This window comes from Gymnogyps californianus, chromosome 5 (genome assembly GCF_018139145.2).
Source record: "Gymnogyps californianus isolate 813 chromosome 5, ASM1813914v2, whole genome shotgun sequence".
Classification (NCBI taxonomy): Eukaryota; Metazoa; Chordata; class Aves; order Accipitriformes; family Cathartidae; genus Gymnogyps; species Gymnogyps californianus.
Genome location: NC_059475.1, coordinates 2,284,853 through 2,299,641, shown reverse-complemented (window position 1 = coordinate 2,299,641; position 14,789 = coordinate 2,284,853). Strand labels below are relative to the sequence as shown.

General features: G+C 41.5%; 1 protein-coding gene across 1 annotated transcript; it reads right to left on the bottom strand.

Moving 5' to 3' along the window:
• Positions 1-1,004: 1,004 nt before the first annotated feature.
• Positions 1,005-12,478, bottom strand: LOC127016776 (acyl-CoA (8-3)-desaturase-like). Its single transcript, XM_050897491.1, has 12 exons — positions 12,260-12,478; positions 8,571-8,681; positions 7,921-8,118; positions 6,762-6,863; positions 6,442-6,570; positions 4,501-4,558; positions 3,997-4,073; positions 3,431-3,528; positions 2,976-3,072; positions 1,737-1,816; positions 1,411-1,536; positions 1,005-1,064 (listed from the first exon to the last, which is right to left on the bottom strand). Exons 1-12 carry the CDS (start codon positions 12,476-12,478, stop codon positions 1,013-1,015), a joined length of 1,347 nt encoding a protein of 448 aa, XP_050753448.1. The 3' UTR covers positions 1,005-1,012.
• Between the last annotated feature and the right edge of the window lie 2,311 nt (positions 12,479-14,789).

The following is a 14,789-nucleotide window of genomic DNA, read 5'->3' as shown; positions in this document are numbered from 1 at the left end:
ACTCTTTCTGAAACAGGTATTACTTTCAATCTAAAAATCATGAAGAGGAGCTTTATTGATATTCTTATCATTTCTCTTTTTTCCTGTATTCTAGCTTTTCCAAAGAACCATGTTATCACCACTCAGCTTTTTTTCCCCCTTCTTTTTTTCCTGCTACTAATTGATACCCACACATCTCCTTGTTCTTTCATACATCCTCTATTTCTTTTGTCTGTTATTCAATGCTCATCTCTCCAGTTTACATTTCTTACAGTTTACATTTCCCATAAAGTTTAAAGCACTTTCAGTGAAAATATTCTACTATAGGCCCACTCCTAGCTTCTTCATTTTTTTGGCTCTCTCAAAATCCAGTAGTGTTCTTGGAGAGCTACTGTGCCTCTACACAGGTGGTCATTACACATTAGTGATAGGACAAAGAGCAATGGTTTTAGACTGAAAGAGGGTAGATTTAGATGAGATATAAGGAAGAAATTCTTTACTGTGAGGGTGGTGAGGCACTGGAACAGGTTGCCCAGAGAACTCATGGATGCCTCATCCCTGGAAGTGTTCAAGGTCAGGTTGGATGGGGCTTTGAGCACCCTGGTCTACTGAAAGATGTCCCTGCCCACGGCAGGGGTTTGGACAAGATGATCTTTAAAGGTCCCTTCCAACCCAAACCATTCTATGATTCTATGACTTTATGAAGAATTCCCTTTCAAACTTTTTCCATAAGCAATGAGCTGGCGCCTCCAATGAAGTAAACTGATCAAGCTGATTCAAGAGCTACTTCTCCCCAGTTTAAAGACCCAGTTCATCATGGCTCTAAATTCTGAGAGCAGGAAAAATAGAGGTTCATGGTTGGGAACAAGAAAAAATGTATCTTTAAGCCATTTTTCCACCCATTCTTACTGAAATTAGCTTTGCCCAGCTCCTGAGTTTCTATGCCAGAAGGCACACACACACACTGATGGTCTGCGCTGACTCTTTGCAGCAGTTGTCTGGTGAAGAGGTTCCCTTTGAGAGCTGCCAGTTTCTATCCATGCAGATATGCATCAAGCCAGTGCTCCCCAGAATCCTTCAGTGAACTGCAGGAACAGAAAGTAAAAAATCACTTATGGGGAGACAATATTCAACTTCATGGGAAGCAAACTGTAGTTTAGATGTAAAAAGAAGTAAATGGAAAAAATGGATTAAAAAATGCACGGACATCTCATAGCGAAGTCTGACTACAAGGAATGAGTTGCGAGGATTTAAGCAAGAGAAAAAAAATCTTTGAAACTTTGAAAATTTTTTAAAATTAAAAGTGCCTTTAGAAAAACCTAAATAAACTCTAGGTTTGATCTCTCCATGGATATTGATTTGAAATGGTTGCCTATGTCCCTCACTTGCATGCTATTACAGTGCAAAACTATCTTGTTAATTGATACTTACTGCAAAATATCTACAAAGGCTGTCAGTAAAGTCTTGCTTTTATACTCAATGCCATGCTTATCACAAAGGGCTTTCACCAGAGGAGCTGCTTTCCAGTAGTTGTGTCGAGGCATTGTGGGGAAAAGGCTGCAAAATTGAATGAGAGAGAGTTATTGCAAGACTTCTCTTGCATCACTCTCGGTTCCCTCTGTTCAAAATGTTTCCCTGCCCTCCCTCAGCAGGAGAGCGAAGGGTCTCCTGAGATGGTTTAATGTGAGACTCTGTGGCCTTTCTCACTTTTAAGCGCCCCATATTATTCCCACTCTTCTCCCCATAATCATACTCACTGGTGCTCAATTTGGAAGTTCAAGTGCCCAGTGAACCAGTCATTGAACAAAGATTGGTTCACATTGCATGTTGCATGGAGCTGGGAGGAAAAAAGACCAAAGAAATACATGATTTTCCAGCTTTTATTTTTCTGGAAGTCTGATAATTGCACCCCAGCAATCATTGCCTACCCTCAACTAGCATAAAAGGCAATTCAGTGTCAGGGATTATAGCCATCATTGCCCTGAAGAATTAAATGAAGTCTAGATTGAAATGGGTTGTTGGGATACAGGTTAATTTAGCTAGCTCTTCACTCAGAAAGAAAAGCTTCTTCACTGGCATGCATACAACCCCAACTGTGATTCTTTTAAGAGGTTCTCCTCACATCTTGCACTTGGATGGAAAGAAAAGATGCCCAATAAAGAAACAAAAAACATTCTTCTGGCTTCCTCCAACTAGTACAAGTGGAGTCAGATGCACAAGTATGAGGGCAAACATTTGTGTACACGGGTTTCATCTCACCGAATTTAGACACCTTTAGTTTGAAATCTGCATCTGAGCTCATCACTTTAGAGTCAGGGGAGAAAAATAGAAATTTTTATGGTGCCATTCATCTGACCTGATGTAGATAGTCTATTTTAGAGTAAGATGGCTCTAGAAATGCTCTAGAAATGGCTCTTTCTCTCCAAAGAATGTAGCAGGTGTTCAGATGTAGACATCCAGATTTGGTCAGATGAATACCAGGCTGGGTCTTTTTCCCTTAATATAAGGAAAAATGCTTAGAACTCACTATGTGGATTATACTACTGGAGGCAGTAGAGATGTGAGTAAAGTTGTATTTACATATTCATTTTTATCAGACCTAAATTTTGTCAGATTTATCTTATCTGCAGTAAACATGGAACCTGTAGGGTAAAAAATAAAGGTATCCATTCCCACTTTGCTTCTCTTTAGTTGGCCTAAAAAAGAGATTGCCTGTTATACCATCAGTACTTTTTCATAATAGGAAGGGAAAAGTGTTGTGAAAAATATGTCCAAAATTTTCAGTGAAATAATAGGATTTTTTTTTTAATCTAGATGTCTCATTTTCCAACTAAAGTTTTAAACATTTTGACTACTACAGAAATGCATGCCTATTTAACAAATGGCAAGGACAAACCTCATTAACACAGCATTAAAGCTAAGAGAATAACAACGTTGTCTTTGTCCTATAATTCAGAACTGCAGACCCACTCTTCCAGATGAAAGGAGATTCTCACCTGAGTAGATACCCAGTCTTTGTTCTTATCATAATCAATGTCCATTGGAATGTGATTCATCTGTGACACCCAAATAAACCAGGTACTCTCTAGGTACCTGGGCAGATAAACACAGAAACACTTATCATATCTCTAATCCCATCCAAATTTACCATTAAAACACTTTCCTCAGTCTCCTCTTAAGTAAAAGAGCACTCTTACGTAATTCAGGGTTTTCTATTCCATCCCTTTGGCTCCTAACTTTTGGAGTTTCTTTTAGGAACCACTCAATTTGTAGTTGCAGATGTCCCTGAGCAGCCACCACCACCCCCCTGAAGTTATACTCTTTCTTCTTGGCTGACTATTTATTTCTGAGAAAATTGTAGTGAGTATGACTAGTTTTCATTTATTTCCATTGAAGCTCAATATTCTTTACAAATATTAGTCACGGGGACTCTGCGTATGCTGTGTGTTACCTGGACAGCCAGTAGTACACCATGAAATTGTTAAACCCCATTAAAGGAATATACATGAGACAGACTCGGATGTTGAATGACACAATCAACACCAAGTCCTGTAAAACAAAACAAAACAAAACAACATAAAAAAGATGAAAATAAGCCTTTGTTGATGAACACCCTCCACTCCCTCCTCTCCCCTTTACTTGAACTGCAGCATAAAAAATGTTCTGTGATGTCTTATCAAGAATAAGCTCCATAGCATCATTCTGCCTCGAGTTGAGAGTATCCCTGAAATATTCCCACAGCACTCACTTTACCTTCAGTAACGAAAGACCAGGAAACAGCCCTGTAATCACACTCTGTTGAGGTCTGATTCTGTTAACTTTTATTCAGCTGCTAAGAGGCTAAAAAGCCTCCTCTAAAAAATTCTCCCTGGACCCGTTGACTGCATTCCTGCTGCAGCAAGCCTCCAATCAGCCTTTTCTATCTTAAACTGCACAGTCACCTGAGGTGAAGGTTAATATAGCCACAGAGCGGCGACATTTTTTGAAAGTTTTCTAGACAATGCCAGTAGTGCTTACCAACCACTTTTTCCTCTTGATTGTGAAGTAGAATATAGACAGCTGGAAGAAGGGCACAAGTGCAAGGGGGGCCAATACTGAAGGAAAGAATGAAAACAGAGAGATATTTATAATTTCACTGCATCATCAATCTTACAGAATATTCTTCTGGAAGAAGAAAGAGTCTTCTTTCCAGGGGAAGAAAAATTGCTGTCTTCCATTTACACTGACTTTCATGTGTCCATATTATCTCTTCCTCTTTCCATCTCACCACTTCTTCATTTCTTTCCCATCCCTTTCTTCCTCACACTCGATTCACCCCTACCTAGTACCTAAGATCACATAATCCTAACAGAGACATAAGGGGCAATTCCTCCTCACATGAACCTTCTTTAAAGTGAAGGAAGCTTCCTGAAGCTGTGACTTCAATGGGAGTACCTTTAAAACCATTATTTTGGGGAGGAAATGCAGTCATGATTTTCGGGTGAAGTTCCTACAGCACTGCAAGGAAGCAGGGATACTCACAGATGAAATACTTATGCTGGTAATTGTAAGGCATGAACTTCTTCTTCCTTTTTCCAAGCTGAAAAATGAAAAGACATTATAATGGGTCAGTTGGAGACCTGAGACCCTTCATAAGGTATTTCTTATTCCTGTCTAATGAACACATCAAGAACTACCTCTTAATCTCTCTAATTCAACCCCTCTTCTAGAAAAGCAGGTACTGAAGTTCCAAAGCAATGGAGAGAAGCAGATTTCATGGGAGCCTCTGTATCCAGATATCAACGTTACGCCGATGTCAGAACAGAGCCATTTTTTAGGAGAGTTCCAGAACTCATGGCAGGACACAAAAATGCTCAAAAATCACAGAAGTGCTCACAAGTAATTTGAATTTTGTAGCAGAAGTTTCTAGTGATGGTAATGAAAGTCCAATCTAACCAATTCCACGTATTCACCGTAGAGTGCTGAGACTATCGGTGCTCAGGGAGGAACAGGTTATTAACATGAAAACTAAGACGGGAAACTTGGTGGGTGATGAATGGAGGATGTGTTTGCTGTGAAAGCTACATCTGAATTTCTGTATCAGATGAGACAGGATGCAGACATTCCAAATTTTTGAATAATAGAGGAGATAGTGGTCAGAAATGACATAAGCATTTGGATGCTATCCTATAATGACTGCAAAATCATTTCTGCAAGATCAAGGTAGTAAACACTCTATAAAGACATCTGCCTTTTTGTTTTGTTGAATACTTTGCCTTCAAGTACATGAAGCAGCAAAGAGATGAAATATTTACAAAAAGCACAAATAAGTTTATTTCTTCACAGTGTATTTTTTCACTCTTTGCACAAAAGGATTCTTAACATCATCTGCAAAAGTTGTGCTTGTGATTCTTCAAAGGACAAAATAATAAGGAGGTAAAGCAAACTATTTCCAGAGCTCCCCTATTACTGAGAAAAAAAACTTGAACACCTCAAAGATGTCTTCACTGGATCAAACCTGAAACAAAACAAATGAACTGGACTAAATGAAACCACTGAAATCCATTTAACCCTTCTCGGTTAAAAAGCAGGAAGACATGAGGACTCATTTCCTACGCTTTCGCTTCCATCAAACCCAATCTAGCACAGCCAGCCCACTCGAGGTGCTCACGCTAATATATAGCCATGAGAGATCTTTCAGAAGATCACTGACAAAATCCTTCCCAGTTGCAGCTACCAGTTTTCTGTGAATAAGTATTTTGTATAAACTCTCTTTACAGGAGTCTTTCTGAGATAGCGGAGCTGGAATTTTCCGCATGCCTTGGAGAGCTGTAATTTCTTTGCTTATTACCAGCTAGAGGAGAGTGAGACATTATTTTAAGAGGCTGGTTATCTAGCAAAGAGGCCATTTCATCACCCCATGAGTAAACAGAATTGCCAGGGAAAGAAAAGGCAAAAGAGACCTTGCCTATCCTGATGATATTAGAAATCATAAGGATGCAGGGAGGGTCTAAACAGACTTTTATTCTTATGAAAGCCATAAAATTTGTGATTAAGAAATAGTTTGCTACGCTTGTGTTTTGTGCATAGCAGCTATACTGGTCCTGAAGGATTTAGGTGCCAGACAGCTCCCACAGCCAAAAGGACCCAGAGGGAACATCTGACTCACTATGTACAGGATCACTAAGAACATCTAACACTAATGCAACTGGACTGACTCATTCTTTGGGCTGCCTTCAAGGTGCTTACCCTGCTCTTCTAGCAACACAGAGACCTTAAGCACCGATTTTAAGACTTCGCTTCTCAGGAGCTGGTGCCTAAGCATCATACTAACCAGTTAGTACATGAGACTCTCAGACCTTGGAACACTTGGGGAATTACCATGAGTTTATGCAGAAAGGCACAATCTGGGTTATTATTACACCTCGCTCTCTAGCTTTCTGTCATTAAAATCTTTGCTTCTCCAGACATCCCCACGCTCACCTCCACGGAGAGTGTCTTTCCCAAGCTGAACAGGAGAGGGTGCATGTTGAGGTCAGGGTCTTTGCGGAAGCAGTTGGGTTTGGCATGGTGCTGGTTGTGCAGGTGATTCCACCAGCTGGCTGGTAACCCCTGCAGGAAAAGTTGAAGACCAGGGATTCAAACTAGAACAAGCTCAACAATTGCATCACTATTTACCCACCTATTATTGACGGCTGCACTACACTTCTCGCACAGGTGATACTGCCTGAATGTAGGGACACTCCTATTCATTACTTAGTCCAGATTAGCCCCAGAGAATATTCCCACCATGAGGCAATTACCTTCAGAACATTTATCACAACGATCTGCAGAAGCCGATTCCATTTCGGCTTCCTGAACACAGAGCAGTGACCCAGATCATGTTGGAACCAGCCCATCTGGATCTGGAAGACAAAAGGATCACTGAGAAAACAGAATCACAGCAGCGTTGCATTAATTTGCCTCAGGGGTCTCTGTAACTTTATAGTGTGAGTGCATCTTCCTTCTGCTTGGGGGAAGAAACGCTACCTGCTGTCTTATGTGCTCAGTGCTGAGAACTTCCTTCCAGGCTACCCTCCACTAAAGCTGCTCAATGCCAGATATTCATTTTATTGTAGCAGCTAAAGGGAAAGCAGCAAAGTATCATTACAATTAATTTGACTGTTACAGCATGGAAGTCTTTTGCCCCAATCGCAAATATGTAATTTCCAAGTAATCAGCTAGAAAGCATAAGAATTTCCAAATCCATAGCTTCATTGCATTTCATATTCCCATGGAAACGCAAGAATACTCTTTGAGGAATACCTGCCTTAGCAGATATTAGGCAAACAGAACAGATTATTTAAAAAATTAGTTACTTTGCACTTGTTCCATGGATGTCTGAGCAAACCTAAGGTTTCAGCGCTAGTAAGAGAATCTTGCTTTCTTCCTCCCCTTCCCCTCCAATTTCTCCCCCCTAAGGGCCACAAAGTCCTGTTCTCTCTTTCCCTACGCCGACCCTGACAAGTATCGTGCCCTTCAGGCACCCTGGCATGTATCACGCTGATTCAGCTTACTAAACCAGCAGAAAACTACTCAGGGCTAGTGAGCGTAATTGCCTCATAAAGGACCTAACAAACACCAGAGCCATCAGTCAGTAAACAGAAGGAACATGGAGCCAAAAGTGGAGCTGAGAATGAAATATTCCCTCTTTTGCTGGGGTGATTAGATCAGCTCATCCCAGCTTGTGAAACTGCCTGCTCCACAATACCCCACCAACCCTAGTGATGAGCTTGTCAGCAAAACGAGATTTGCAGGAGGCAACTAACATTGTGATGTAGAATGTGCTTGTTGTCTTCAGCCAGATTACAGGATCTAAGAAGAGGCAGTAAAGCAATGGCTGGGATATGAACATTTCATTAATCCTCTCCATCTGGAACAACCAACCACGTCTGTGGTGTTGAACAGCTGGCAGCAGTTTACCTGAGCAATGGTGAAGAACGCAATGCCAACCAGGAAAGGCACTAAGGATATCCCAAAGTACCAGACCATGAGCCAGGATGCAGCATCCAGTACCAGGAGGTGAAGGAAAATCAGGAAGAAAAAGATGTAATTCGGCCTCAGGAGTCCCATCTTCTCAATAGTACCGCGCAGCTCACGAAAATCCTCTAGAAGTGATTTCTGTGGGTAAAGTGAGTATTAATGCACTGTCTACTTTGAAAATGTAACGTAGCAGACCCAGGAATCCCAAAGTAGCCGCGGAAGTCGGAGGAGGTACTCTATCAGAGGGCTCTCTGTGCAAAAATGAGCATGAGATCAACAGATCTTGGTTTTGCTTTGACACTGGAAAGCAAGTTGCTGACAGCCTCTGTTACTGAGACATCACAGTGGGAAGACCGGAGCAGAATTTGGGGCTCTGGAGTTCATTCCTCACACCCAGGTGTGGATTTAGTGATCCTGGGACAGTGCATGTTTCCATGCATGACTACTGTCAGCTGCCCCCCCACCACCCAGCCTATGGCACAGTGTCAGGCATGCTGCTTCAGAAATTATTTCTGCTAGCGCTCTTATTTTCCTTCTCCTCCCATACTGAGCCCCAAGCCATTCCCACAGCTGGATTGTAGGACACTCACTTTTTTGTTAGACTCAAAGCTGGGTTGATCCGGTGCCAACTCCCCAATCAGCAGAGATTTCAAGTATTTTTTCACCAGAGACTTATCATTGTGAAATGCTACAAAGGCATCCTGAGAAACACACAAAGGAAAGGGATAAGAAAGTTATGTGACTAAACACCAGATGCTGAGGCTCTCCTTTTTCCAGGTCTTTGATATAACACATAATCCAGTTTCCTTTGTCCATTTTTGTCCCTTTGGTTGCTCCTGTGGTTCTTTGCCATCAACTGGAGCTCGGCCCAAGGAAGCTGGAGAAGTTTCAAGAAACTAGATTTCATAAAAGTACCTGGGCGAGGCTGGTAATAAACATGAAAGTGTTTGATGAAAAGGTCTTTGCAGAGGGAAACACGCTCTTTCATCTGCTTGTTTCAGCACAGTCCTTCCCTAGAAGGCTCCAGCCAGCAGCCCTGCCCTATGGATGGGACCCAGGAGCAGGAAAACACGTCAATGAATGAGGTGTGTCTTTGCCATGCTTAGGAGGATGTTTTTAAAATTCTGTCTTTATTACACTAGGGCCATAGGAAATATCCGCTGAAGCTCCATACACAGCAGGACTAACTGGATATCTCTTACAGCTCCCTGTAAGTTTTCAGACTGATTGACGTTTTGGGGAACTGGTTAACACGAGTGACACAAACACATCTGTCCAAGAACCATTTGAAATACCAGTTTCAAAATCAAATATGAACTATGGAATAAAGGATGAAATTCCACATAAACCAAAACTCTTCTTTAGCTCAAGTCCTCGGTGAATTTTCCAGAAGAAAGGTAAAGAGGCTGACCATACTCTTTTGTCTTCCAGAAACAGCAGACAGGACAAAACCCTGAGTCTCTGAGCAGCCAGGTACTTGCTGATTTTGGCTCTGAAAATCAATGTGGGTGATCATGACACAAAAAAATTCTGCACATATCTGGTCAGGACTCAGTCCCTGGAAGAGGAGAGAGGACTTCCCTTGCGCAGTCTGACATTCCTCTGGAGTCTCTTGTTTAGAGACAGCCTATCTCCAAGTACTTTAGAAGTCATCAGAGCAAGGTGACTTTTTGGACAGATGAGCTTTCTAGAGATATCTAGTGGCCCTTTGTCACAGTGACAAATGAGTAACTCTGTCCAGACCCAGAGGACCGGGGAAATCTTTCCATTATGATTCTGTGCCCCTCTTCCTACAGTTTTTTATACATTTTTATGTAGCTCCCTCTTGCCAGGAATCCTAAAACTGAGTCAAGCTGTATCTATACTGCAGCTTAGAAACAAGAGCCAGAATCCTTCTAAGTAGAATTTCCTATCCCCAGTATCACAGATTCTTATCACAGAAACGCAAGCCTTTCAGTCCTGCAACCTGTCCTTTCTCCTCCCTCCTCTTAGGCCCTGATTATCATCTGATGAGAGATTAACTTTAAGGACTATCATCTGCAACACACCTAACCTCCAACATCAATGTAATGTTCTGCAATGCATATTGTCCACATCTACAAAGTAATCCACACAGAGGAAGAAAATTCTCACAATAGATATAGAATTATGAGCTCTAGAGGAAGATAATTCTCACCATATATATACAATATATAAGCTCTAGAGTAGTCACGAGTACTTGGAAAAAAATCCTGGATCCTGGCTTTAGGCAAAAAGTCATGCACCAGATGATCTTTTGAGACACCTTCCAGTCCTGCTTTTCTGTAAAAGTGTGTATGTCTCAGAATATATGAACACAGCAGCATTTTAAAAGCAAAAAGAATAATAAAGATTAGCAGAATAAAAATCGAGAGCAAGACAGAAGAATGTCGTTATGATGCAACGTAAATCCACAGTGTACCCACAACCTTGACTACTGCATGTAGTTCTGGTCCTTCTGTCTTCAAAGGGATGTACTACAACTGTATGTAGCAAAAAAAGATGAACAGAGTTCTGGAACAGCTTTCATACTAGAAGACTGCCTTGGAAAAGAGGTAACAAGTTAAAGAGTTTTAAAAACCCATAAGTAGCACTGAGAAAATGATGGAAAATTTATTCACTGTTTTCATAACACAATAATGAAATTATCAGGAAGTAGGTTTAAAATGTACAAAAGTAGTAATGTGGAAAAACAGAGTGTAATATTATTGTCATAATAAATACAAGTAAGATCAAAGGTCATTCTTGAAACTCATTCATACCAGACAAATTCACTGCAGTTAAAACCCCTGGGTGTCTCTAAAGCAGAATAATCTAAACGCAAGTCCTTACACTGGTGGCTGCAGAAGCTGGGAGGACATAGCTTGGGGACAAATCATTCCATGCACTCTGTATTCCTTGACTCCTTTTGTAAAAGTCCAGTAATAGAAACTTCGGGAGATGGCACCAGGCTGCAGGGATCTCTGGGCTGGCTTGGTATGGTGGGCAGGATTAGTGTCCCTTCTTCAATTAGCTCTTGGTGCAGCACTGTTTGCAATCTCACGTGTTATGCAGGTGCTGCATAACGGACGCACAACCCTCTCTTTGAATCAGGGCTGTATCTGCCAGTCAGTGAGCTAGAGAAGAAACCCAACGAGACTCAGAAGCCTTCTTTTCCTTCACTTGAGAACACTAGGTATTTTTCTGCCTCAGTTTCCAGTAGGGTGAAAGGAATGAAATGTGGAAAATAACTGACCTGATCCATTTTGGGCCATGAGTTAGGAAGTGCTATCCCATTTTACAGACTGAAACCTGAGGAATGAGACAGGCTGAGCAACTTCCTTGAAGTCAAAAAGTATTGTCATGACAAGAATTAAATCTGGGTCTCCCACACCACAAGTTTATGCCCTAATCCTGGTCATGTTTCTAATGCACATATTTCTGACTATTCAGAAATTCAGTATCTACTTTCAGTAAATGGTCTGTGAGATCTGCTTAGAATTTATTATTTCTGTCACCAAGCAACACATTATTTTAGAGAAATCCTCTAAATCAAAGAATTTTGCAGGAATCTTCAGAAAATCTATTTTCAAATAGTGATTATTTGTAGAATTTTTCCTCATCTTCTGCAACCAAATGTCATTCTGCTGCTTTCTCAGTCATTTTTCCCGTATTTTCTTTTCCCCCCTCCTTTGAAATAGCCTTTTTGCTCAAGACTCTCTTCTCCTCCACTTGGCCTATACAAAATATTGTCAATTCCTTGAGTACCCCCTTCTCTTGCTTCACTGCCCCCAAAATTACTTTATGGTTGGATATTACCTCCTCCTTATCTATCTTATCTATCTACCCATGCTCTGTCTTTGATTATCATTTGCTTATCACTGATCACATCCATGAAAAAGCAGCCTTTAAAGTAAAAATACGCACTGAGCATACTGCTTCCTACCCTCTTCTCTTTCTCACTGCTACAACAGAGACACTTTTCAGGCACCTGGCAGACAGCTTGCCCGACCATGCCTAGTGGCAAGACAACCTCCATGGATATTGCTTTGCTTACAGCAGGCTGTAATGAACCCAAACAGACCTTTACAATTTGCATAGCAGGTAACTCTGACCTTGAAGGCAACCAGAAGGGCATTTTTACAGACAGCACGGACATGTCCACTACGTTATCTGACCAAGCACAGGGCCAACTACCACGAGCGCTCTCCGCTGGAGCCCCACCATGCCATCCTGCCCTGACAATGGAACCACCTTCCTCCGCTGTCCTCCTAGATCTTACCGTAGCATCTTGCCCAGCATAGTGGCTAATAACTCGGCTGCCTCCAGGGTGTTGTTTAGAAAACTTGCTGACATCATAAACCTTCCTGTCAATCACCAGCCATTGCTCCTGACCTCGACCATGGCCGTTGTGGATTCTGATCTCTTCCCAGGTGAAAAGCTGTAGAAAGGCTGAAACAGGTCGCTTGTCCTTTTCAGTGGAGCCAGTCTGTGGAGCCATCTGTACTGGTGGATGTGCACTCAGCACTGAGATTCACTAGTCTAAGCTTTGCAGCACTGTGTCCAGGCAGAGGGTGAACCATCTCAGCCATACAGTCCCGCTCCAAGCCACTCCCTGTGCTTCTAGGGCTGGTTGGCTCCCCATGCCCAAACACACCCTTCCATAGCTCCCTCCTCTTCCACGTTCACACCAGACACTTCGACACACCCTTGAATAAAAGCCCTGTTCCTTCTTGTCCTTTCTGAGTTGCCTTTGGAAGGTCTGATTGCTCATGAGAACTGTAGACTACTTCACTGAATACAAACATGCATAAATAGAAAAACTTGGGAAGATTATCTGTTATTCAGTTAAATGAGGCGGCAAAATGACAGAAAGGACTATTAAGTGAGCATGTTCATAGAGCATCAGGAACTGGATAAGGTAAGCTATTAACTTGCTTCCATACTGCTGAGTCAATGTGGGGATTAGCCAGAAGAGAAGTCTGAGGAAGGCTGCGGGCAGCTCTTCTGCAGCAAATATTCGGTCACCTTCTTAGAAAACTGAAGCACTTTCAGCATCCTGTAATCCTTTACTCAGTCACTAACGTCAGGAAATCCCACATTTACCTTACAGTGGAGCTTCATAATGTCATACAGCGTCAAAATGTAAAGCTGTAAAGGAGCCTGTGTGGTGAGCCAAAAGCTGCTATTAAATATGTTTGCTAACATCTCTCATTCAACTGCAATTCCTGCCTTCAAGGCATGGAGCCAGCTTGTACACTAGCACAGTGAAAACAGCAGAATGCTCCAAGGTCTGCAATCTCTCCACAAGGTATCTCTTAACGGTCTCGTCACTACCCAAAAACTTCAGGTTGGCCTCGGTCTTTGAAATTTTCTGTGTTGACCCTGGCATGCTAAATCCATGTGTCTTTCTTAACTAAAAGCATTGTTAATCAAAATACCGCCAGATCAGAGTAAAAAAGAACATATTAAGAAAACAGTATTTATCTCCAGTTAATTTAGCTTGCATACTGACAATATTTTGCATACAGTTGTTTTCAGAGTTTCCTCTCTGTGTATACTCCAGTCATTCAATCATCTCATTGTTCAAGTAATTAATTCATAAGTCAACAACAGACTTTAAAAGATTTTGGGGTTGAGAATAACAACAACAACAACAACAACAACAACTGTTAACACCAAGTTTGGCTGTAGATTAGGAGTTTCTAAAACTATTTAATGGCACTGTTTACATAATTAACCTTACTTAAATATTACTCTTGTAGAGCCAAAGTCCAAATATCTCCGACGTTCAGAGAGGATCTGCTATGCGGTAAAGAGGTAACAGTTCTCAGCTGCAATAAATAGCAAAGAGAAGGCCACGCCGTGTTTCCTATGATGCCACATCTATTTTGCAGGTGACCAAGAAAACACTAAGCCCACATATATAAAATATTGCCCTACTTGAGATTTAGGATTCTCTTAATCTTGTAAATTTTTTTAATCCAAAATTACTAGCCTTGGGTGCTTTTGAGGAAGCTACAAGCAGTGGCAGATATGGTATAGTCTGTCCTGACTGGGTTTCCATCCTATCCCTTTATAATGCAATACTGAGTTAAATCCCAAATCATGAGTTTTCCACCTTAACCCAAACTTTTTATATATGTTTATTATATTTATAACCATAAATATTGTCTGCAACGATGCCCAGTCCCTGCCTGAAACCTAACAAGTTCTACGTCTCAGCTATCTCTTGTGACAGTGAGTTTCACAGACAATTCACATACTGTGATTCAAAGAGAAGTGGTTGTTGTGACGAGCTCCCAGTTCTGAGAAGGACTGAAAAAACTCAGCTGAAGTTGCAGACTTCAGGAAGGCCAGAAAGATAAGAAAGCCAGACTATGTTCTTGATCAAGGTACCTCAGCAGGGTGAGGTGAAATTATGGCTGCGTTCCCCGTCTCCCAAGCAGATGGCATGCAGGAAGCCCAGGCCAGAGCTGATCAAAGCAGAGATGATCTGATAGTCCTCTGCATCAGGAGAAAGGTACCATTTAATTTATATAGAAGAACTTTATTTTGAAGAGATTGTCCTTAAGGGACTCTGGAATGGAGTTTACAGGATATTTGTGCTATAGGTGATGACGAAGCTTCTCAGCTCACAATTATTTTTCTTAGCACACTCTCTGCAAGTCTCAGACTGCAAACACAGTGGCAAATGTGAAGTCTTGGCTTTTGTCTTCCTTGTGTTTCCCAGTGAATTAACAGTACCCCAAAAGAGTTGGGTAGAGACAGCTGAAATCTCACATAGCAGAGACACCTGCCTTGCCCTCAGC

Bases quoted from the DNA above. Each gene is read 5' to 3' on its own strand.
- LOC127016776 (XM_050897491.1), bottom strand. From the start codon at position 12,478: ATGGCTCCACAGACTGGCTCCACTGAAAAGGACAAGCGACCTGTTTCA. The intron at 8,682-12,259 runs GTAAGATCTAGG...TGTGTTTCTCAG, and splicing joins ATGCTGGGCAAGATGCTACG to GATGCCTTTGTAGCATTTCA. The intron at 1,065-1,410 runs GTAAGTATCAAT...CTGTTCCTGCAG, and splicing joins GCCTTTGTAGATATTTTGCA to TTCACTGAAGGATTCTGGGG.